The sequence below is a fragment of the Bufo bufo genome, chromosome 3 (assembly GCF_905171765.1).
Source record: "Bufo bufo chromosome 3, aBufBuf1.1, whole genome shotgun sequence".
In the NCBI taxonomy this organism is placed as follows: Eukaryota; Metazoa; Chordata; class Amphibia; order Anura; family Bufonidae; genus Bufo; species Bufo bufo.
This window is the reverse complement of record NC_053391.1, coordinates 183,752,382-183,777,520: the sequence shown is the minus strand read 5'-3', so window position 1 is coordinate 183,777,520 and position 25,139 is coordinate 183,752,382. Positions and strand designations below refer to the sequence as shown.

The following is a 25,139-nucleotide window of genomic DNA, read 5'->3' as shown; positions in this document are numbered from 1 at the left end:
ATAGTCTGCCCACCTTAGGCAGTGTGGAGTTCACTTAGAGGTTCCAGAGCGAAACGTGACAAATTTATTTAATATGGGATAGCTCTCTTCTAGTTTATAATTGCTATTTGCAGACGGAATGATTCACATTGTACGGGTAAATCAGAGAGTCCTTCAATAGTACAAACCTGCTACACTGAAGAACTATGGTACTTAGTGTGATCAGACATTCCTATTACAAAGACTCCTTTCCCTTTTCTAAATGTTTCAGGTTGGGGGGTCAAGAACTGAATACATATGGTATGTGCAAAACATAATTCCCTTGTTGATCCTAGCTTATTTATAAACTGCATAGTTTACAGCATTTCTTATTTTAGTATATAGACCGTAGGCAACATCTAGAAGTAGTAGAAGAGTACAGAAGATGTTAAAATGGTTATGATTATTATGTATTTTTTTTTATAAAATACTACTTTCACAAACAGTATTAATCATTTATCCATAAAGGTATGTCCACGCTGGATGGATAGGCTGCAGATTTTCTACCATGGAATTGTAGAGGGAAAGTCTACAGAGTTTTACAGTAGCAGCAAAGTGGATGAGATTTAAACAAATATAATTTACATGCTACGTAAAAAGTCAATTTATGCTGCAGATTTCCATTGTGGATTCCACTTTTCGCAATGCAAAAGATAAAATCTGCATGTAACTCATACATACTTTCACTGTAATATACAATCCATAAGGATGAAAACTTATATGCGGATTAACATTGCAAAGAATGAAATCTTTGGCGGAAAAGTATAATAGATATGCTGCAAATTTAAAATCTGCACAGTGGTACAATTTTCCCTGCTGGTTTTTATTTGTCTGTCATGTATAGACGAGATTTCTCAAAATCACATCAACATTGCTTGTACTGAAAATCAGCGAAGATTTTCCGCACTTGATTACACGGTAGTATCATACCCTAAGGGCTCATGCACACGACCGTATGTATTTTGCGGTCCGCAAAAAATACGGATGACGTCCGTGTGCATTCCATATTTTGCGGAATGGAACAGCTGGCCCCTAATAGACCAGTCCTATCCTTGTCCGTAATGCGGATAATAACAGGACATGTTCTATTTTTTGGCGGAACGGAAATACGGACACGGAATCACACGGAGTAACTTCCATTGCAAAAAAAAACCAAAAATGATGGGACATGGAAAGAAAATATGTTTGTGTGCATGAGCCCTAAGAGATAAGGTTAACGTGGCATGTGGCTTATACGCTGTGTATACCAAATAACACAACAGAATCGGCTGATTGTCACCATGAAAATGAGACCAGTATTGTGAACTTATTTAACATGAGCAATGAAGCCTTTCTTGTATGCAAAGAACCCAAGAGCAGTTGCCGAAGCAATGAATGTAGAGTAGCCAATGAACCTAACAAATCCTCGAGCTGATGGCAAATTTCTTTCCAAGAACGATCTATTAAATGGTAGTGCAGGAACATCCTACAAGAGAAAGATCACAGCGTTAGATGACAATGCCTCATATATCTTCATAAAATGTTAAGAAATGTTCACACCATGTTTTTTTCATCCTGGTTATTTTTTTTCAACATAACAAAAAACCTTTCCCACCATATCCACATACCACAATTAACTTCTATTACAAAAACAAAAAAACTGGTTACGGTCCGCATACAGCGAGTCCACAATACACAGGCACCGCAATGGGTCTGCAATCCGGGAGATGCGGTGCGGAAGCACAGATCGGAACCCCACGGAAGCACTACGGAGTGCTTCCGTGGTGTTTCTGTCCGTGCCTCCGCACCGCAAAAAAAATTGAACATGTTCTATTTTTTTACGGTACAGACGGATCACAGACCCATTCAAGTTGAATGGGTCTCAATCCGTCCCGGCCGCCGCACGGATGTTGCCGGTGCATTGGGGACCCCAAGTTGCGACACAACAGCCCTAAGGCTTCCTTCATGCATAAAGTTGCTCTGGAGTCCAATAAAAAAAAGGCCACAGAAGCCTCTGGCATTATTTTTAATACCACATGCTGTTTCTACGGTGTTTCTTATAACAGTATAGCATTTTGTAACAAAAGTGTGAAGGACATTTTTTTCAGGTGTTTTTTCCCCTATAGAGAAGATAAAAAAAAAAACAATGCCTGAAAAAGAAACACCATTACTTCATTTATAAAAAAAATAAATAAAAAAAAAACTTTAAACATCAAAAAATCACACGCAATTTTAAGGTTAGGCCTCATGTACGCGACAGTATTTTTTCACGGTCCGCAAAACGGAGTTCCGTTGGTCCGTGACCGTTTTTTCGTCCGTGGGTCTTCCTTGATTTTTGGAGGATCCACGGACATGAAAAAAAAATGTTGTTTTGGTGTCCGCCTGGCCGTGCGGAGCCAAACGGATCCGTCCTGACTTAAAATGCAAGTCAATGTGGACGGATCCGTTTGACGTTGACACAATATGGTGCAGTTGCAAACGGATCCGTCCCCCATTGACTTTCAATGTAAAGTCAGGAGTTAATATACCATAGGATCGGAGTTTTCTCCAATCCGATGGTATATTTTAACTTGAAGCGTCCCCATCACCATGGGAACGCCTCTATGTTAGAATCTACCATCGGATTTGAGTTAGATCGTGAAACTCATATCCGACAGTATATTCTAACAAAGAGGCGTTCCCATAGTGATGGGGACGCTTCAAGTTAGAATATCCTACGAACTGTGTACATGACTGCCCCCTGCTGCCTGACAGCACACGATCTTTTACAAGGGGCTGTGATCCGCACAATTAACCCCTCAGGTGCCGCACCTAAAGGGTTAATTGTGGCTATCATAGCCCCCTGTAAGAGATCAGGTGCTGCCAGGCAGGAGGGGGCAGACCCCCTCCCTCCCCAATATTATATTCATTGGTGGCCAGTGCGGCCTCACATCTCCCCCCCCCCTTGTTAAAATCATGTTCCGAATCCCCCATCATTGGTGGCCAGTGCGGCCTCACATCTCCCCCACCCCAGTTAAAAATCACGTTCCAAATCCCCCATCATTGGTGGCCAGTGGAGAGTTCCGATCGGAGTCCCAGTTTAATCGCTGGGGCTCTGATCGGTAACCATGGCAACCAGGACGCTACTGCAGTCCTGGTTGCCATGGTTACTTAGCAATTTTTAGAAGCATTATACTTACCTGCGAGCTGCGATGTCTGTGACCGGCCGGGCGCTCCTCCTACTGGTAAGTGAAAGGTCTGTGCGGCGCATTGCCTATAGCACAGACCTGTCACTTACCAGTAGGAGGAGCGCCCGGCCGGTCACAGACATCGCAGCTCGCAGGTACAGTACAGACCAAAAGTTTGGACACACCTTCTCATTCAAAGAGTTTTCTTTATTTTCATGACTTTGAAGGCATCAAAACTATGAATTAACACATGTGGAATTATATACATAACAAACAAGTGTGAAACAACTGAAAATATGTCATATTCTAGGTTCTTCAAAGTAGCCACCTTTTGCTTTGATTACTGCTTTGCACACTCTTGGCATTCTCTTGATGAGCTTCAAGAGGTAGTCCCCTGAAATGGTCTTCCAACAGTCTTGAAGGAGTTCCCAGAGATGCTTAGCACTTGTTGTCCCTTTTGCCTTCACCCTGCGGTCCAGCTCACCCCAAACCATCTCGATTGGGTTCAGGTCCGGTGACTGTGGAGGCCAGGTCATCTGGCGCAGCACCCCATCACTCTCCTTCATGGTCAAATAGCCCTTACTTTCAAAGTTTTCCCAATTTTTCGGCTGACTGACTGACCTTCATTTCTTAAAGTAATGATGGCCACTCATATTTCTTTACTTAGCTGCTTTTTTCTTGCCATAATACAAATTCTAACAGTCTATTCAGTAGGACTATCAGCTGTGTATCCACCTGACTTCTCCTCAACGCAACTTATGGTCCCAACCCCATTTATAAGGCAAGAAATCCCACTTATTAAACCTGACAGGGCACACCTGTGAAGTGAAAACCATTTCAGGGGACTACCTCTTGAAGCTCATCAAGAGAATGCCAAGAGTGTGCAAAGCAGTAATCAAAGCAAAAGGTGGCTACTTTGAAGAACCTAGAATATGACATATTTTCAGTTGTTTCACACTTGTTTGTTATGTATATAATTCCACATGTGTTAATTCATAGTTTTGATGCCTTCAGTGTGAATCTACAATTTTCATAGTCATGAAAATAAAGAAAACTCTTTGAATGAGAAGGTGTGTCCAAACTTTTGGTCTGTACTGTAAGTATAATGCTTCTAAAAATTGCTAAGTAACCATGGCAACCAGGACTGCAGTAGCGTCATGGTTGCCATGGTTACCGATCGGAGCCCCAGCGATTAAACTGGGACTCCGATCGGAACTCTCCACTGCCACCAATGATGGGAGAACGTGATTTTAACTAGGGGGGGGGGGGGGGAGATTTGAGGCCGCACTGGCCACCAATGATGGGGGATTCGGAACGTGATTTTAATTAGAGGGGGGGGGAGATGTGAGGCCGCACTGGCCACCAATGATGGGGGATTCGGAACGTGATTTTAACTGGGGGGGGAGAGGGGAGGCCGCACTGGCCACCAATGAATATAATATTGGGGAGGGAGGGGGTCTGCCCCCTCCTGCCTGGCAGCACCTGATCTCTTACAGGGGGCTATGATAGCCACAATTAACCCTTTAGGTGCGGCACCTGAGGGGTTAATTGTGCGGATCACAGCCCCCTGTAAAAGATCGGGTGCTGTCAGGCAGCAGGGGGCAGTCATGTACACAGTTCTCAGTATATTTTAACTTGAACCGTCCCCATCACTATGGGAACGCCTCTGTGTTAGAATATACTGTCGGATATGAGTTTTCACGAAGTGAAAACTCATATCTGAAAAAGCTTTCATGCAGACGGATCTGTGATCAGTCTGTGTGAAAGTTGCCAACGGCCACGGATCACGGATGCCAATCTTGTGTGCATCCGTGTTTTTTCACGGACCCATTGACTTGAATGGGTCCGTGAACCGTTGTCAGTCAAAAAAAAATAGGACAGGTCATATTTTTTTGACGGACAGGAAACACGGATCACAGCCGCGGATGAACAACGGTGCATTTTCCGAGTTTTCAACGGACCCATTAAAAGTCAATGGGTCCGCAGAAAATCACGGAAAACGGAACAACGGCCACGGATGCACACAACGGTCGTGTGCATGAGGCCTTAATTTGACAAAAGAAAAATTTGTGTACGTATATCTTAACAGGATGCAAAACGTGGTGCGAACCTAGCTCAAGATCTATTGGAGTTTTTTTGCACGGTTAAAGCAAAATTGCTGCAAAATGTTATGGAAGAACCAAAACAGATCACCATTTTTGGTGGTAGTTGCTGTCAAAAATGTGATCTGACCCTTAATTAAGTTGGTGGTTCCAAACTTAAAGGCTATGAACACCTTTGAGGGCAATGCTTTTTTTAGCATTGCATTTTACAAATTTTGGTCTAAAAATCATTTTTTCAATTGGTCTTTATTAAAAAAAATAATAATAATCAACATTTGCATCTGTGTAATCAGGCTGGTGCAAACAAGCAGCAATGACGATTATCATCAATCATTGCCGAATATTGGGCAGTGTAATACAATGTAACGTCATGTTTTTAGCCCGGATAAGATGCGGGTGCGTTGCGGGAAAATGCACGATTTTTCAGCGCGAGTGCAAAATATTTGTAATGCGTTTTGCACGAGCGTGAGAAAAATCGGCATGTTTGGTACCCAATCCCTAACTTCTTCACAGAAGTTCGGGTTTGGGATCGGTGTTGTGTAGATTGTATTATTTTCCCTTATAACATGGTTATAAGGGAAAATAATAGCATTCTTAATACATAATTGTCAAGGAAATGATTCAGCTTTTCTGAAAGTGGATATAAAATTCATAAGATGTTTTTCAATTTTCTCTGTATATGTGATATAATGTGGTGACATTTGGAAGAGAACAAGCATAAGCTAAAAACCTATAGAAGTGAACTGTGTGTGTTAAGATAAGATAAGGTTTGTACGTACTACTAACCAAAATATGCATCTTTTTTTCCTTAAAAACCTAAACTCATTAGTTAACACATTTTTGGAGAAGTGAAAACTTGTAAAATACTAACCAATCAATAGATGGATTCAAAAGCCATTATTGAAATGTCTGTAAACCAATCATGTTTTACTTTGAGGGGTTACACCCTTTGAACTGTGTATAAATAAAGGGTCCAGGACACTTTCATGTTGGGTTCCTGACAAGGTTTTGAACTATACTCAGACTTCTGTCATTTTCCTCCGTCTACGTCATTCACCTGAACACGAGGCAACGATCATCACGTGGCTGACCCTTGGCCTGCCACAACAATAATGCATAGTACAATAGGGCTGGAGGGGTTAAAAAAATAGTAATAATAATTTAACTAACCTTAATCCACTTGTTCGCGCAGCCCGCCTTCTCTTCTGTCGTCTTCTTTGAGGAATAGGACCTTTGATGACGTCACTGTGCTCATCACATGGTTCATCACATGATCTTTTTTACCATGGTGATGGATCATGTGACGGACCATGTAATGAGCGTAGTGATGTCAACACAGGTCCTTTTCCTGTGCACAGCAAAGATGAAGACAGAAGAGAAGCGGGGCTGCGTGAACAAGTGGATTAAGGTGAGTTAAATTATTATTATTTTTTTTTAACCCCTCCAGCCCTATTGTACTATGCATTCTGTATTAAGAATGCTATTATTTTCCCTTATATCCATGTTATAAGGGAAAATAATAATGATCGGGTCCCCATCCCGATCGTCTTCAAGCAACCGTGCGTGAAAATCGCACCGCATCCGCACTTGCTTGCGGATGCTTGCGATTTTCACGCAGCCCCATTCACTTCTATGGGGCCTGCGTTGCGTGAAAAACGCACAAAATAGAGCATGAGCCAATTTTCACGCAACGCACAAGTGATGCATGAAAATCACCGCTCATGTGCACAGCCCCATAGAAATGATTGGGTCCGGATTCAGTGCGGGTGCAATGCGTTTACCTCACGCATTGCACCCGTGCGGAAATCTTGCCCGTGTGAAAGGGGCCTAACGCTCCATTCACAAGTCTGCAATTGTGGTCCGCATCCGTCCCGCAATTGTGCGGAACAGGTGCGGGCCCATTCATTCTCTATGGGGACGGAATGGATGCGGCCAGAACACAATGTGCTGTCCGCATCCGCATTTCCGGAGCGCGCCGCCGATATTCCAGTCCACGGCTCCGGAAAAAAAAAATTCCTATTCTTGTCCGCAATTGCGGACAAGAATAGGCATTTCTATGGGAGTGCCGGCCGGGTGTATTGCACTACGGACGTGTGAATGGACCCTAAGGCCTCTTTAACACAAACGATACGGATTGTCAGGATGTGTTCAGTGAAACTCACACCATTTAGCAAGGACGATCAGTCTCTTTTATCTGCAATTGCGTCCAGGGTTTCAGTTTTTTTCCGCGCGGGTGCAATCAGTTTTGATGCAGACGAGCATGTCCTGTGCGGAAATCTTTGTGCGAGTGTAATTTCCCGTTATCGGCAACTGCTCGTTTCGCAGGATTGCACAGCATTGTGATGAATTATAGCACTGTGTGTCCCTGCATGACCTTACTGCTACAGAATCAGGTGTAGAAGTAAGGTCATGCAGAGACACACAGCATTATAAATCATCACTATGCTGTGCAAACCTGCAAAACGAGCAGTGTCCATAACGGGAAATCATGCCCACACAAGGAGCATGATTTCCCCACAAGGACATGCTCGTCTGAAAGAGCTTAGGACAACTACAATGCCACACCTTTGTCAACAGATAACCCAGATTGACAAATCAGCCAGCTCAATGTTATTTTGTCTGTTTTTTGCTTCTATGCTGCACGTAGGCTGGATTCACACGTTTTTTTCTGGTGATTTTCCCACCTTTTTGCACGTGTTTTTGCAGGAAAAACACATGCACCAGACGTTTGCCGGTTTTTGCTAGTGTACCTTTTCAATGTGGGTGTGGTTTTCATGTCTACTTTTTTTGTTTGTTTTTTACGTGTACCTAAATCATTCTATAAACTTTATTAAACTTTATTAAAACCCACTGTAAATGATATAAAATGAATTTTTGCGAATATACGTTATTATTTTTTTAAATGTTTTCTCAGTGAAATAGCCTAGCCCTATAGCATTTTGCAATACGTACCTCCATACACCACTGTTTATGGGAGTACAGACATTCTTACGGCCACACTGAACGTTGTACAGGCAGGAGCTCCATAGCACATCACTGCTCCTGCCTATACAAGTGCTGCTCTGCTAAAGCCTGGCTTAAATAGGCTTTTTTATACGCATGAAAAAGTAAAAAGAAGGTAAAAATTGCCTGTTATTTACATTTTTCCACTTTTTTAAATAGAACAGTGTATCTGAAATACATTTTTAAATTGTGTCTCCGGAACATTTTGATACAGGGGATGGTTTATGGTTGCTGGGGCTTGAAGCTGCAATGTAAGCTTCTAGATTATTAATTTTAATATTTATTTTTTAAAGCTTGTTTTTATGTACCGTATTTGTTTATTTGTTTTAAACTTTGTGCCTGCATACAAAACCTTTGGAGGTATTTAACAGTATGTTTTACTTTTTTTAATGCTGGTTTGTCTTATAACTAGGGCTGACATATTTGCTCCAGTTACAGGGGATTACAGTATCCTGATTTGCAATGCAGGGCTGATCTGAATCTGCTAAGAACCAAGAGCATTTGCAGTTACCTGGAAATCAGAGGGAACACTGTACATATATGATTACTACGAATGGAGAAGGAAGCAGCACTGATGCTTCCTGATCTGTGCACACAGATATACAGTGATAGGGAAAGCATGGATGGTAAATAAAAAACACAGGTCTGCCTTCTCAATCGGGATGCAAAAGAGAATTAAACACAGTGCACCTTGAACAGTATTGTCTGTATAGAGTGTGATTGGGCGCTCTACCTTTGATGGTTGTGCAAACAACAGACACAACCCTAGTGTTGACAAATAAGCAGAATCCCAGCTCCTGCATAATCCTCTGGATAAAGAGTCACATGAACAAGAAAAGATAAGGGACTTGGCCACACCTCTGGTACTGAGAGGTCATCAAATAAAGTTCATCCAAGATAAAATGCTTTATTGGGACTACATGTTTCAGTACTAAACCAGTGCCTTCATCAGGCCTGAAACAAATAGTCCCAATAAAGCTTCCATCTTGGATGAACTTCGTTTGAAAACTTCTCAGGATCAGTGCCGTGATTTAATCCCTACTTACCTCTTCTTGATCATGGCATTCTCAAAAGGGAGCCCGGCTGTCACTGACAACTAGTTCCCCGCTCCTGTAGCTGCACAATCTCTCTGCAGACATCTCTGTAAAGATGTTTAGGAAAAAATAAAAGCATTTAACCTATTCTAGACTGTCAAAATAAATTTCTAGGTGCCCCGGAAGAAGTTAGATTTTTTTTTCTTAAAAATCATATTTCCTATTTCTGTTGTTTTATAAGGATGTTTTTGACTGTTGAAGCATAAAGCTTATTATAGTGTAATTACACACAAAATGTATTACCATATTAATAGTGTTGAGCGGGAGGTGCCATATTAGATTTTGCAAATATTCGATTGAATATTCGTCTTACATTCGTCAAAATCGAATATTCGTCATTTTTGTATTTATCGCGATTAATATGCAATTTAATCATTCGCATATTGCGATTTAAGCTTAGAATTAGAAGTTATAAATTATAACTTCTAATTGCCTTATAACTTAAAGGGTTTCTACCACCACATTTTGACCTAATTAGCTGTCAGACACTAGCGATCTGCTAGTGTCTGCTCTACCTAACCATGCTATTGTAATTCCTTTCTCTGCAGCGGTAACCCTAAAAAACGTAGTTTTATTGGTATGCAAATGAGCCTCTAGGTGCTATGGGGGCGTCTTTTCAGCACCTACAATGTAGAATACTTCGATATCTTCGTTGATGTAGAATACTTCGCTATCTTCGTTGATGTAGAATACTTCGCTATCTTCGTTGATGTAGAATACTTCGCTATCTTCGTTGATGTAGAATACTTCGCTATCTTCGCTGATGTAGAATACTTCGCTGATGTAGAATACTTCGCTATCTTCGTTGATGTAGAATACTTCGCTATCTTCGTTGATGTAGAATACTTCGCTATCTTCGTTGATGTAGAATACTTCGCTATCTTCGCTGATGTAGAATACTTCGCTATCTTCGTTGATGTAGAATACTTCGCTATCTTCGCTGATGTAGAATACTTCGCTATCTTCGCTGATGTAGAATCGACATCAACGAAGATAGCGAAGTATTCTACATCTTCCTCAATTTGTTATTATCGCATTACGCAATAATGACATCTACGTCGTATGTATGGAGTAAGGCGATTTATCTCCCTATGTTTAATGCTCCACAAAACAAATATAGTACTAGATCTAAGAATAGTGGATTATAAATGTTGGATTCGAAATGCGGTTAATAATAATAGCAAATATTATCGCATTGCGATTACAAATTAGCACTGCTAGATTCCATATTCGTTAACTTCGTTAATTCTAGCAAGCTGACCCATTCCATTAGAGAACCAGCAGCAGCTTCAAGTTAAAATCGCAATGCGATTAATATAACTTTAATTAATCGCATTGGGATTTCAACTTAGACCTGGTTTACTAAATTACTTTCAATTAGCGAGGATGACGAATATATTTATTAGTCAAAACGAAATATTCTCCATCTTCGCTAATTCAAGAAAGCCAACCATTGTAAACCAGGTACAAGTTAAAATCGTTATGCGATTTATTCAAGTTATATTATTCGCATTGCGATTGCAACTTGATTCTCAAATCCAACAGTACATTCTAGCATGGAGGCGTTCCCATGCGTACGGGAATTAGATAGAGGCGGCAACGAGCACTGACTTGAGCGGGCAGGGAGCAGGGAATCATCTCTTAAAAGTACCGCCTTTTGAAAAGCTAGGGCAACAATAAAAAATAAATAAAATATTCGAAATAACGAATATATAGCACTATATTCGAAATATTCGAGAATTAGCGAAGTGCCGATATTCGATAAAAAATTTCGCTATTCGAATATTTGCGCTCAACACTACATATTAAGGTAGCACGGACATGGTCATGACTGATGCAAGGCTAAGGGCCACAAACATGAATTTGGTCTGGCGTTATTTTTTTACCACTGAAAGGATGTCACAGAAACTGCTTGCATTATTTTCCAAAGTGTGTGTATGTGTTTTTTATGGCCCTTTTTTTTTGTTTTTTTGTATGGATGATGTTTTTTTTTTTAAGCTTCATAGCTTCAACATGCTGCATTTAAAAAAACGCCATACACATGAAACATAGCACCAAATTGAAAAAAACACCAGTGACAAAAAAAATCTTGTGTGTACTGCATTTCATATTTCCCAGACTTTCAGCTAACATCTGGAGCTGGTGTTCATTCAGCAAAAGAAACGCTGGTGCAGAAGACACCTCCGCCAAAGTGGTGAAAAACGCCACAGAATCCTCATGTGAATCCAACATTAAAAAATACATTTTCTAAATGTGGGATATATTTATAATAGACCATGATTAAGACTGATATTTTCTTTCCACGGCATGCATAATACTGTATAGAAGTTTAAGGTTTGACTATAATCCAAAAACATAATTGATCTATGTTTGTTTAGCCATTTTAACCCTTCATCACATGAGGATTGCATCAAAGCCAGAAGTTTATCTCAGCCTTTTATCATTACGTTGTTGTTTTTTTGGCCAACATTCTATGCTGATTCATTTCATAACATATCTTTATGCCGTCAGAGCTCCATTTTCCCATGAAGAGCTCCAAGTTCCCTGCATAAACAATGAGTTAAAGTCAATCTGTCAGGTCTCTATATGCTTCCAATCTAAGAGCAGTTTCTGTAAGAGAGGGAGATGCTGAGCTCGGGGGATATATTGGTTTTATGATGCGATTCTATATTTTAATGAAAAAGAAAAGAAAATCTGTAGCCAGAAATCATCGAAAAAGCCTACGAGTTCTGCTTTTCACGGCACACACGGCCTGATTGACAGTTTTTACCGTATAAGATAGTATGCACTGCTGTCAATCACTCTATGTTTGGCAGTGGGAGCAGGACTCTGTGTTCTTTAAGATTCCTGGCAGTTTTTAAACAGCTTTTTACGTGCAAATACTAATTCAAATTCTAGAACACTATATAGTAACATTATACCTATATTAGAATAGGTGACTTGAAACTCCATAGGAAAAACTGAGCTCTGAAAAAAGAGGTTTGCTATGCTGAAGGTAAAGGGGTTGTTCAAGGGTAGAAAACATGGCAGCTTTCTTACAGAAACAGCACAACACCTGTCCACAGGTTGTGCGTGGTATTGCAGCTGCGTTCCACTGAAGTGAATGGGAATGAGCTGTAAAACCACACACAATCTGTGGACAGGTATGGGGCACCTTTTTTTTCAGGGACAACAACCATGTTTTCCAAATCCTGAAGTGATGGCGAGCAGTCACTAGAGTAGACTACCTTCATTTACTTTTCTTTATTACTATGAACACTGTAGATTTATGAAACCACTCACTGATTGATGGCCACAAAAATGATCTGACAGGTCCATCTGCCTTTTGTCCAATGTTTTTTTGGCAGCTTTAAAGAGGTATTTCCATCACAAGTCAATGGGGCATATCAGTAGGATATGCCTCCATTGTCTGATAGGTGCTGGTCCCACCTCTGGGACCCGCACCTACGCTGAGAACGGTGCGGGCAGAGCAGCGGGTTTCCCAGGGTCCGGCCACCGCCAAGCTCTCTCCCCATACAAGTGAATGGAAGCACTGTGCGAGCAAGCCACCGCTCCAATACATTTCTATCAGGGCCGACGGAAATAGCTGAGCCAGCTCGGCTATTTTCGGCGGCCCCATACACATGAATGGAGGGCGGCTACCCATTATAAGTTGACAGGGTCCACTGGTGCTAGTCTTGAGTCACAAAGTAAGGCCTCATGCAGATGACCGTATTTTGGATGTGCATCCAATTGCGCTTTTTTTGCGGATTGCACAAGGAAGCATTCATTTCTATGGGTCTTCAAAACATATCAATAAAAAGGACAGCACACAAATGTCGCCTGCGTACTGTTCGCATCCGTATGTCCTGTAATTTATAGAACATGTCATTTTATTGCGGACAAGAATAGCCACTCCTATTAATAGGACTGAGAAAAATGCGGAGTGCACACGGAATGTAGCTGTACTTTGTGGATCCGCAATTTGCGGACCGCAATACGGACAAGGTCGTGTGTATGTAGGAAGCATAAATCTGGGGCATACATCCTGGGTAAAGTCAGTCATGTCAGAATATATGAAACAGAAAAAAAGATCTGCTGCTACGGGTTTGTAATTCTAGCTTGCGTGCTCATGATGAAGTCATATCTTATTTACAAATGATAATCATTAGGACAATTTTCCTACAGCTGCATCCCACCAGCTTCAATTTTCATCAGCTCTCCCTACAGAGCGCCGCTTACATTGTTCAGCTAGAGGGAAGCTGTAGATCAGGCATGCTCAACCTGCGGCCCTCCAGCTGTTGCAAAACTACAACTCCCAGCATGCCTGAACAGCCTACAGCTATCAGCCTACAGCAGGGCATTGTGGGAGTTGTAGTTTTACAACTGGTTGAGCTTGCCTGGTGTAGATAATGAACTGCAGAGAATGGTGTTACAGAGAAAAGAGTGAAGCTCAGCCATTAATTATATGAATTGAAAGAGCGATGCAGAACTTACCGCACTCTCTGGTTCAGGCAACCATATTTCATTCTCCGGAATGAGTCCCATTTTACACATTACCTGTAAGTATTAGTAATGAATTTTTACAGTTTTATCATTTCACAGTATGATAGCACATAATGATTTGAATAGAACAGTTTCTACTAAATGTTGATTAGGGTTGAACATTACAATTTTAGATCTGCAGAATAAAAAAAAAATACTTGTATGGGAATATAAAAAAAAAAAGGATTTTCAAGCTTAGCGTATAAAACAAATCACCCTTCCTATTCCAATTAAAATAAAGCTCTACCTTTACAGCAAATTTAAAGAATATATTAGTGATTCATATAATGAAACACATATGTGCATGCATGTATAAGGGAAATCAGGATGAACAGCTGCTGGCCAAACAAGCTGACAACTATAGAAGATGTATGAGCACTTAGAGTTTGCCTTCAGACCCATCAGACAATAAGACAGCTGTTTATGGCAGCCTGTGTTCTGTGACTGGGATACAGTTGAGCACAGTTTATTGCAAAACAGACTAAAATCTGCTGATCTCCCTGCATGCAAACAGCAATGAGTAAATTTATGCTAAAAAAGAATGTTCCTATAACTAAATCAGCTTGTATTTTAAGAGATCAGACCATTTTCAAAAATCCTTTAGTAGGATACATAATGCATATGTGTTACACCGGAAATCTACACCAGCGTCTTGCTGGCATAGATGTCTTTTTCTGGGTCATGGATCTCCCAAAGATGTGCCAAAATTTATGGAGAGGCATGTGCTTTGTTACTAATTTTTAGCGCTTCATATGCCAGCAAGCTTTCCTATTAAGACTAGTGTCAGAAACACCAGTCTTATTACATTTCCCCCATGAAATCAATGGAGATAGGCAATATTATTAATAAAGGGAACCTGTCACCTGCACTATACTGCCTTCACTGAGGGCAGCATAGTGCAGTGACAGACCCGCTGTCAGTGGTTTGTCACTTTTGGGATGGCAGTCGGTACTTTTAGAGTACCGACATGCCGAACCCCATGCAAGCGGTGTGACAAAGATAGGTCCAATAATCTTCCCTGCCCCCACCTATGGACGATGAGTAACAGATTTCTTACCTGTTGTGCATAGAAAAGAATCCTGTCATCATCCAGAGGCGGGTTAAGGTGGGGACAGCGAGCCTCAACAAACTCTTCTCCGGCGCAGCTCTGGTGTGCACTGCGGGCTTCAGCAGGTCAGTACTCTAAAAGTACGGACTGCCATCTCAGAAGTGACTGACTGCTGAAATGAGTGGGTCTGACATTACACTGTACTGTCCTCAGTGAGGGCAGCGTAGTGCAGGTGACAGGTTCCGTTCTAGTTTTTTTTTTTTTTTTTACTATCTATTTTTTAACAGGTAAAAGGAGATTTCAAAAATGTCCAGATCCAGAAAAAGCCTTTTAAGTTTTAATAGTTCCCTATTATATTGTGCCAGGAGTCAGAGATCTAAATTTCTCATGCAAGAGCAATCAATTTATCATCAATATGCTCCCTCTAATTGCCAGAGCATCTGTCTGGACTTTGGTATATGACAAAGTAAGTTGTTCATAACAAGACATGGATATGCCACATCACTGAAGTGAAACTGATTTGTGTGTCCCTTACAACAAATTAGGGAAAAAAACTAATATTAAAGAGGTTTTCCAGAAGGTCAGTTGGTGGGGTCTGACTCCTGGCACCCCTGCTGATATATGTTGTTGACGAGGCCGTGGTTTCTTAATAGGCCAGTGACGTCACCTTCATTGGTCACATGGCATATCTGCAACTCAGACCATACTATGCTGTTTATACACTTGAATGGGAGCAGAAATGCAATATGCCAGCATGGACACTACACAGTGGATGGAACCTTGTGCTTCTGGTTCCATCAACTGTACCATTTTTGGCGTTGATGGATGCCCGAAACAGCCAGCGGATATTGATTACCCATCCTAAGGATAAGTCATCAATATCTCCAGGCTAGAAAACCCCTTTAAGTGTTGTATACGTTATAGAAAAAAATAAATAAAACAGTTTTAAATAATACAAAGCAATGTTCACACTAAGTGTCCATTCACACGTCCGTGTGTGTGGATCCGCAAAACATGGACATCGGCGATGTGCGTTCCGCATTTTGCGGACTGCACATCGCCGGCAATTAATAGAAAATGCCTATTCTTGTCCGCAATTGCGGGCAAGAATAGGACATGTTCTATATTTTTCGGGATCAGAATTGCGGACCCGGAAGTGCGGATCCGCAATTCCGGATCTGGCATTTGCTGCCCCATAGAAATGAATGGGTCCGCATTTTGCGGAACGAAATTGCGGACGTGTGAATGGACCCTTATGTTAAGTTTTCATGTTCCATCACAGGAGCAGAAACATGTAAATAATGGATTACTGTACATTAGAGACACCTGTAGTGCCTTACAGACACCATTAACTTATAATGGGGTCTGTCGGGTTCTGGCCTAGTGTCCGTGAACAGAGCCTAAGAAGAACATGAAGAAATGACTGGACAAAACCAAACTACAATATACGTGTGTGTGTGGAGGGGCAATTAATATAAAAAAATGAAGAGGGTAGGTACAGGATGCTGAAGGAGCCAGAATACAGAAATGCATATGTGAGATAGAAAGTGCAATTGGCTGCAAACTCCACTAGAGGGCTCTAAAACATAACTGCATTGAGATGATTTTTAACTGAGAAGTTATCTGAAAAAATACACACTCTAAATGGAGCCAGATCCTCATTAAAACATTTGATTTGGAAAATGAGAAACAATGTAGATTCATGTGTTTAATTTCATTTTAATCAACATCCTCGATGTTCTACAAGAGGTTCTGTTCGCAATACTGGGGTCAGAAGAGCGGCAGAAATGTCTGTACAGATGTTCTATGGATGAAGCTGCCTGGTAATGTTTGATGGCTTGTTAATGATAATTAGAGAGACAAGCACACTGCGCCGGCCACCTTAAGGAACATGCAATAAAACTTTCTGTAGTCTCTCCATAACAATAAACTTTTTTTATTTTATTTTCAATGTCTTCTATAATTATTTTTAATAAGTAGCAAAAATAATTGTGTAGAAACAGTACCTCTCTGGCGGCTCTCTCCCCAGCCTGGACTGCTCCATCCATGTATCCACTCCACTGAGTAGCGGTTTCCGTTCCAGCAAAGTAAAGTTTCCCACAGGGCTGCCGAATGACACTGTTGAGAAAGGACATGCTTTAGGCAATTCATAGTTACTCAATACACAAATTACTGTACCTAACGCCATGTTTGACATTGCATTAACACATACAAAAGGATGCCAAAGCCTGTACAACAGTAAAGATGGCTGTTTCGGGCCTCCATCGACACCAAGAATGGTACAGTTGATGGAACCAGATTCTAATGCGCCTCTCCCCCTATCCGACCACAACTTAATAACCTTCTCTTCATTGGTCTCTTCTGCTGCTCCCCCGTTCCACACACTAGCACACCTCCGCAGGAACCTTAAACATCTCGACTTTTGCTTGCTTTCTGACTCTCTTCTGCCACTCTCTACTATTTGTTCCCTCCAAGACCCAGATGCTGCAACCACCCTGTATAACACCACAACAAGTACAGCTCTGGACACTGTTGCCCCCCTCACACACAAAACCCGAAAAACCAACAGACAACCCTGGCACACAAACCTGACCAAAAAACTCAGACAAGCTTCCACGGCTGCTTAGCGGCAATGGAAGAAATCCCATTATAAAGATCAATTCACGGCATACAAGCAATCCCTCACCATATTCAAATCCTAACTCGCTGATGCAAAACAGGCCTACTTCACATCTCTCATATCTTCCCTGGCCCACAGCCCTAAACAACTTTTTAACACTTTTCACTCCTTTCTCCGTCCCCCAGCGCCCCCACCCTCTCCACTCATCTCAGCTGAGGACTTTGCCGCATACTTCAAACAAAAGATAGTGAACATCAGAGAAAGCTTCAGTACACAGTACCCAAAGACCCTCTACACAACTGCTCAGTCCTCTTCTCCCAAAACCCGCTTCTTCACCATTACAGAAGAAAAACTCTGCACTCTACTCTCCAGATCACATCTCACCACCTGTGCACTTGACCCAATCCCATCCCACCTCATCCCTAACCTCACCACAGTGTTTACCCAGCCATAACTCATCTTTTCAACCTATCACTAACCTCTGGTGTCTTCCCCTCTGCTTTTAAACATGCTACCATTACACCCATCCTCAAAAAGCCTTCACTTGACCCATCTTTTTTGTCCAGTTATCTCCCCATATCACTTCTTCCGTATGCCTCAAAGCTACTTGAACATCATGTCCATTCTGAACTGTCCTCTCCCCTCTCCTCCTGCTCCCTCTTTGACCAGCTACAATCTGGCTTCCAACCCCACCACTCAACTGAGACTGCCCTTACCAAAGTCACTAAAGACCTACTAACAGCCATAACAAAAAAACATTACTCTGTCCTCCTTCTCCTTGACCTGTCCTTTGTCTTTGACAGTGTCGACCACTCCCTTCTGTTGCAATCTCTCCCATCTCTTGGCATCACTGACTTGGCCCTCTCCTGGATCACATCATACCTCACAGACCGGACGTTTAGCATCTACCACTCTCACACCACCTCCTTGTCTCATTCCCTCTCTGTTGGTGTCCCGCAAGGCTCTGTCCTAGGACCCCTGCTCTTCTCCATTTCCACTTTTGGCCTGGGACATCTCATAGAGGGAATGCTGACGACACACAAATCTACCTCTCTGGTCCAGACATCACCACCTTATTATCCAGAATACCACAATGTCTATCTTCTATATCATCCTTCTCCTCTCGCTCTCTAAAATTTAACATGGATAAAACAGAATTCATCATCTTTCCCCCATCTTGCTCACCCTCCCAACAGACCTATCTATCTCGATCAATGGCTGCACACTCTCCCCAGTCAACGAAGTCCGCTTCCTTGGAGTGACCTTGGATTCTGCCCTGTCCTTCCGACCGCACATCCAAGCCCTTTCCACCACCTGCCGCCTCCAACTCAAAAACATCTCCCGCATCCGTGCTTTCCTCAACTTTGAATCTGCGAAAATGCTTCTACATGCCCTCATCTCCCGCCTAGACTACTGCAACATTCTCCTCTGTGGCCTTCCATCTAGCACTCTTGCACCCCTCCAATCTATCCTCAACTCTGCTGCCCGACTAATCCACCTCTCCCCCTGTTACTCCTCTGCCTCTCCCAATCCCTTCACTGCCCAGCGATTTCAGTTCAAAATAATAACAATTACATACAAGGCCGTCCACAACCTGTCCCCTCCCTACATCTCTGAGCTTCTTTCCCGATACATCCCCACACGCAATATCCGATCCTCACAAGACCTCCTTCTCTCCTCTCCTCTTATCACTTCCTCCCACAATCGCCTCCAATATTTCTCCCGTGCATCCCCCACACTCTGGAACTCGCTACCCCAACATATCAGACTCTCACCTACAGTGGAATCCTTCAAAAGAAACCTAAAAACCCACCTCTTCAGACAAGCCTACAACCAGTGACCCTGCTGCCTCTATACCGCCATGACCAGCTTCACCTTCACCTACTGTGTCCTTCTCCTATACCATGTAGATTGTAAGCCCTCACGGGCAGGGCCCTCTCTCCTTCTGTACCAGTTTGTAACTCGTCTTGTTTATGCTTAGTGCAATTGTCTGTATTATGTATATATACCCCTTTTCATATGTACAGCACCATGGAATGAATGGCGCTTTAATAATAAATAATATTAATAATCCATCTCTGCCAAAAAATGAACTGGTCATACATTAAAGACTAACAAAATTAATATACTGCTCCACCTTACCTTCCAGAATACCTATATCTATACTCAGATTTGTTTTTACTAACGTAAATAAGTCTAGGATTCTGTGAAAGTTGTATCCAACGCTAATCTAGGAACACAAATAAAAACTAAGATGCTCATTAGACCATTTTAAAACCTATGGTCCAGATTTATTTGTCTGTGCCAAAAATCTGTCTATAAAAGTGTCACTACCAGAGCTTTGGGACGTTCTAACAGCTCTGTTTCTCCACCCCTGTGATGATGTCACTACTAGAGCTGGGAGAAGTTTTCTGTTTCCTTCCTCCCAGCTGTTCCTCCTCCGTTTGATTTCCCTGCCTTTATATTCCCCCTCCTCCTATTGTAGGTGTGGATTATATTTCTCATTTGGGTTGTAGCTCTTGCTTGAGTATCTTCCCTTGTATGCTATCCTTTCACTGGACCTGTGTTCTGCTGCAGCAAGTACTCCGGATATTGCCAGCCTGTTTTTGGATCCGTCTTCACTGCGGCTGCAGCCCTTCAGCTAAGTGTGCAGACATTGCTGTGTATCTGTGTGTTTTCTGACTGGATCCGAGGCGACCACGGTTCCCTCCATATACTGAGCAGGGCACCGGTGGCCGTGCCCCTTCCACTATTGTAGGGGTTACAGTGGTCATCAGTCTTAGGTACGCGGGCATGCCTCCTTCCACCATTTGGATCCGGGCATGGGCTTAGCAGCATAGGGAGAGCTTTTAAGGGTCTGACAGGGGTCACCCTTTATCCTCCCTAGTTTGGGTCCGGTCAGTAGCTCTATTTTCTGTGCATGCTCTTGTTGCTCACATACAGCCGTGACAAAAAGTGGCAAAAATTGGCACACTTAGGTGCTCATTTATCAAAACTGTCTAACAGTAAAACGGTCTTAGTTGTCCACAGCAACCAATCAGAGCTCAACTTTCATGTCCTAAACGGCTCTTAAAAAAGTGAAAGCTGAGCTTTATCTGGCTGCGACTGGCAACTAAGACAGTTTTAATAAATGAGGCCCTTAGGGTGTCTACAATTTTTTACATGGTCAACAAGAGGGCATGGCTTGGTGCAAAGTGGGCGGACATTCATTGGAAATGGGCTGGGGCCTACGATGCACTATTTTGTGGCAAAATTTTGGCGCAACTCTGGTGTAAAAATCAGTCTAAAAGTAAGCCAACAAGTTGGTATAGAGTCATAGAAAAGAGTCCATCTCTGCACCAGCCCAAACCCGTTAATAAATCTGGCAGAGGTCTAGACATCATGTCTAAGCTTACACCATCTTTAGGATTAGTAAATCTGGGCTTATATGTCATAAAACAGGACATCATAAGAAGACATTTATGTGTTTTTTTAATTTATTTTATGCACTTATATAGCGCTACTATATTCCGCAGCGTTTTACAGACATTAGCATCCACTTGTCCCCAATGGGGCTCACAATCTAAGGATCGTATCAGTATGTCTTTGGAGTGTGTGAGGAAACCAGAGAACCCGGAGGAAACCCACGCAAACACGGGGAGAACATACAAACTCCATGCAGATGTTGCTCTTGGTCGGATTTGAAGCTAGGAGCCCAGCGCTGCTAGGCACCAATGCTAACCACTGAGCCACCGTGCTGCCCCGTCTAACCAGATTACTTGGTTCTTAGACATCATGCACACAACTGTGTCCGTATTGCGGTCCGCAAACTACACATCAGCAAAATATGGACATCTGTGTGCAATCCGCATTTTCCTCATGCCCATAACTAGAAATGACTATTCTGGTCTGCAATACAGACAAGAATAGAACATGTTCTATAATTAGCGGAAAAGACTCGCGGATGCAGACCCACAGAAATTAATGGGTCCGTGTGCGATCCTCAAAAAATGCATATCAGACATGGATACACGGTATGATGCTGTGCTGATATATTTTATTATGGATTTTTAATTGTCAGAGCTCTATTTGTTACAGAGCTATAAATCCCCTGCTTTTCTTCACAAGCGGTAAACTTAGGCTACTTTCACACTGGCATTTTGGCTTTCCGTTTGTGAGATGCGTTCAGGGCTCTCACAAGCGGCCCAAAACGGATCAGTTTGCATTCTAATGCATTCTGAATGGAAAAGGATCCTCTCAGAATGCATCAGTTCAGTCTCCATTCCGCTTTGGAGGCGGACACCAAAACGCTGCTTCCAGCGCTTTGGTGTCTGTCTGATAAAACTGAGCCAAACGGATCCGTCCTGGCACACAATGTAAGTCAATGGTCACGGACACAATCTGGCACAATAGAAAACGGATCCGTCCTCTATTGACTTTCAATGGTGTTCAAGACGGATCAGTCTTGGCTATGTTAACGATAATACAGAACGGATCCATTCTGAACGGATGCAGACTGTTGTATTATCTGAATGGATTCGCACAAAACGCGACTGTGAAAGTAGCCTTAAAAGGGTTGTGTTCACAATACATATTCTACATTTTTCAAACCAGCACCTGGATCTAAATTCTTTTGCAATTGCATGTAATTAAAGGGTTTCTATCACCTCGTTTTGTCATATTTAGCTGTCAGACACTAGCGATCCGCTAGTGTCTGCTCTACCAAACAATAGCTTTTTGTGCAGCCGTTTCCATAAAAAACTAACTTTTATCGATATGCTAGAGGCTCCTAGAGGCTCGGTCTACCTTCACAAAATGCCGCCCAGCGCGTCCCTCCAGCCCGCCCATCTCCTCTGGAATGCGATCCTCCCTCTGAGTCAGCGGACGAATTCTCGCGCTTGCGCCGTGCGCGTCTGTCCTCGGCGCAGTTAATGTCTGACCGTGGAGATGTCTGTGCAGAAAGCGGTCAGATATTAACTGCGCCTGCGCCGAAGACAGACGCGCACGGCGCATGCGCGAGAATTCGTCCGCTGACTGGTTGATCCTACCTGGGGTTTACGAAAAAAGGGATTCTTTTGTCAGAGGCCTTCTCTAGGATATCATCTAGAGAGGACCCAAACAACCTATCGCCCTCACACGGAAGGGCACAGAGTCTGGCCTTAGACCCCTGGTCACCCTTCCAGGATCTAAGCCAAATGGCTCTTCTTGCCGCATTTGTCATGGCTGAGGATTTGGCGGCAAAGCGTATAACATCAGTAGATGCATCTGTTAAAAAATCTGCCGCTTTTGAGAAGGTGGGAAGAGAAGCCAAGAGCTCTTCTCTAGGCTTTTTCTCTTTAAGATGTGTTTCTAGCTGGTTAATCCATAGTCTCAGGGACGGGATACCCAAGTGGCTGCAACTGCAGGTCTAAGACAAGTAGCAGAAGTTTCCCAAGCCCGTTTTAGATATATGTCTGCTTTTTTATCTAACGGGTCCGAAAGACAACCCAGATCATCAAAGGGGAGGGCAGATTTCTTTGCTACTTTGGCGACTGGTGCATCTACCGTAGGGGCCCTATCCCAGCTTGAGGAGACCTTTTCCTCATAAGGATATTTCCTTTTCACAGAGGAGGGTATGAAGAATTTTCTGTCAGGATTTTTCCATTCTCTTTTAATAATCGCCTGCATGTTTTCATGCATAGAAAAAACCCTATGTTTTTTAGGGCCTAATGCCTGGAAGGCCTGGTCCGCCACCGATCTGGTCTGCTTAATGTCTTCCAACTGCATAGTTGCTCTGACTGCTCTTAGTAACGGCTGCGTATCCTCAGGGGAAAAGAAAGACCTCCCTGAATCTTCATCGTCCGAGGAGTCCGAATTACTAGAAAATAACTGCCCGGATTCTCTGACTTCACTGTCGGATGAGTCCATTTCTATACTGTCATACTCTGTGGATTTATCTGGGGACCTGGTACGGCTTTTACTGAATGCCTTGAAGGATGCCTTGATTAAAGACTTCATGGATCTAGTAAGGGTCTGGGATTGTTCCGCTACAAGTTTATCTATACATGCTGAGCACAAAGGTTTCTGATAGGATGCACATAGGGTCGTTTTACATTCCGCACACTCTTTGTGTTTTGTCTTGGAAGACGACTTTTTAGGTGGCTTTGAGATCTAAAATTAATCATATAAAAACACCTCATTAGTAAACAAAAAGGAACGTTCTCACCCATGATGACATTTTCCTTTCCCCGTCCTTAGGACCAGTACCGGACTTGCAGGCCTCAAGGGTTCCAGGGGTTCAGCGCGTCCATCTGTAGGCTCCGACATGCTTGTAAGCTGGATCACTACTTCAGCACAAAAGTAAAAAATTGTGCCCCCGCTGGCTGCCTGCACCTGCCGCCGGATTTATAGTTTAAAGGACGCGCCTCGGATCTCCACTTCCGGATCCTGCGTGCCGGGAGAAGCCCTGCCCCCCCCCCCCCCCCTCATCAGCCAGCCCCCGTAAAGGACGGCCCCGCGCCTGCGCTTAGGCGCTTGGACGCGCCATCTTGGAACCTGGCATCCAGCGTGAAGAGCCGCCTGAACACAGCCACAGTGGCTCCCCGCAGGACCGGTAAAAGTGCAGGCGCAGGCAGACTTGTGGGGATCGGCTTCCGGCACGGCCACAGAACTACCGCTCCCAGGGATAGGTCTTCTCACGGCATCTGGCCACAGACCCCCCCAGCGCTGGTGCTTCTTGAAGGTATGTCGTGCAGCGAGCCTGCTGCGCTGCTTCTCAGGATCTCCCATTCGGAGGACAGGAAACCTGAACTGGTGTTAGGTGGGGGTGTGCCCATTTTTATCTTCTCAGGTTTCCTGTCCTGATGGGAGGTCCTGAGTCGCACAGGGTGCCGTCATGGGTGAGGGGAAAACCAGGTGCAGGACAGTGTGACAACGCCACGCCCTGCCCATGTGGTATGCTGGAGGGGCACTGTGACTTGTCCCTGCAGTGGAGGCTGAGGACATGGTGGAGGATGAAGAGGCAGAGGCAGACATTGTCGCATGACCAACGGCGTGACAACGTGGAGGCGGAAGTGGCATCACCTGGCCAAGTTGCTGGTGTGGCTGTGCAGGAACCACATTAACCTAGTGGGCCGTAAAGGACATGTATTGTCCCCGATCGTAGTTACAGCTGCACACGTCGGTGCTGCCGTTAACTTTGGCAAACACCGACAGACTGAAGGACTGGCTCACCTTCTGTTCTACATGTGTGTGGAGGGCTGGTACTGCCTTTTTAGCAAAGAAATGACGGCTTGGGACTCTCCACCTCAGCGCGGCACAAGCCATCAGTTCTCTGAAAGGTGCAGAGTCCACCACTTGGAAAGGGAGGGACTGCAGAACCAGCAACTTGCACAGGAGCACGTTCAGCTTCTGCGCCGTGGGATGCGTGCAGGCATACTGCTGTCTCTTGGCAATCGATTCGGTGATTGATTGCTGAGGGAATGACTGACGAGAAGTAGGAGCAGGAGCATCTGGACCAGCAGAAGATGGGATTGACAGACAGCTCCCTTCGGCTGAGGTGGTGGAGCCTTGACTGGCTGAAACTGGGTGATTGCCACTGGGTGATGTAGCGGTAGCTGCGGCAGG

The 25,139-nt window shown here is 43.3% G+C and overlaps 1 protein-coding gene across 1 annotated transcript in view; it reads right to left on the bottom strand.

Annotated features, from left to right (window-relative positions):
- Positions 1–1,164: 1,164 nt before the first annotated feature.
- Positions 1,165–25,139, bottom strand: part of LOC120994921 (amine oxidase [flavin-containing] A-like) — a 126,141-nt gene continuing 102,166 nt past the window's right edge. The window contains exons 13-15 of the mRNA XM_040423808.1: positions 16,942–17,053; positions 13,840–13,902; positions 1,165–1,483 (exon numbers count right to left, since the gene is read on the bottom strand). Of these exons, the coding sequence (XP_040279742.1) occupies positions 1,325–1,483; positions 13,840–13,902; positions 16,942–17,053 (334 nt within the window). The 3' untranslated portion in view covers positions 1,165–1,324. The remainder of the gene's footprint in view (positions 1,484–13,839; positions 13,903–16,941; positions 17,054–25,139) is intronic.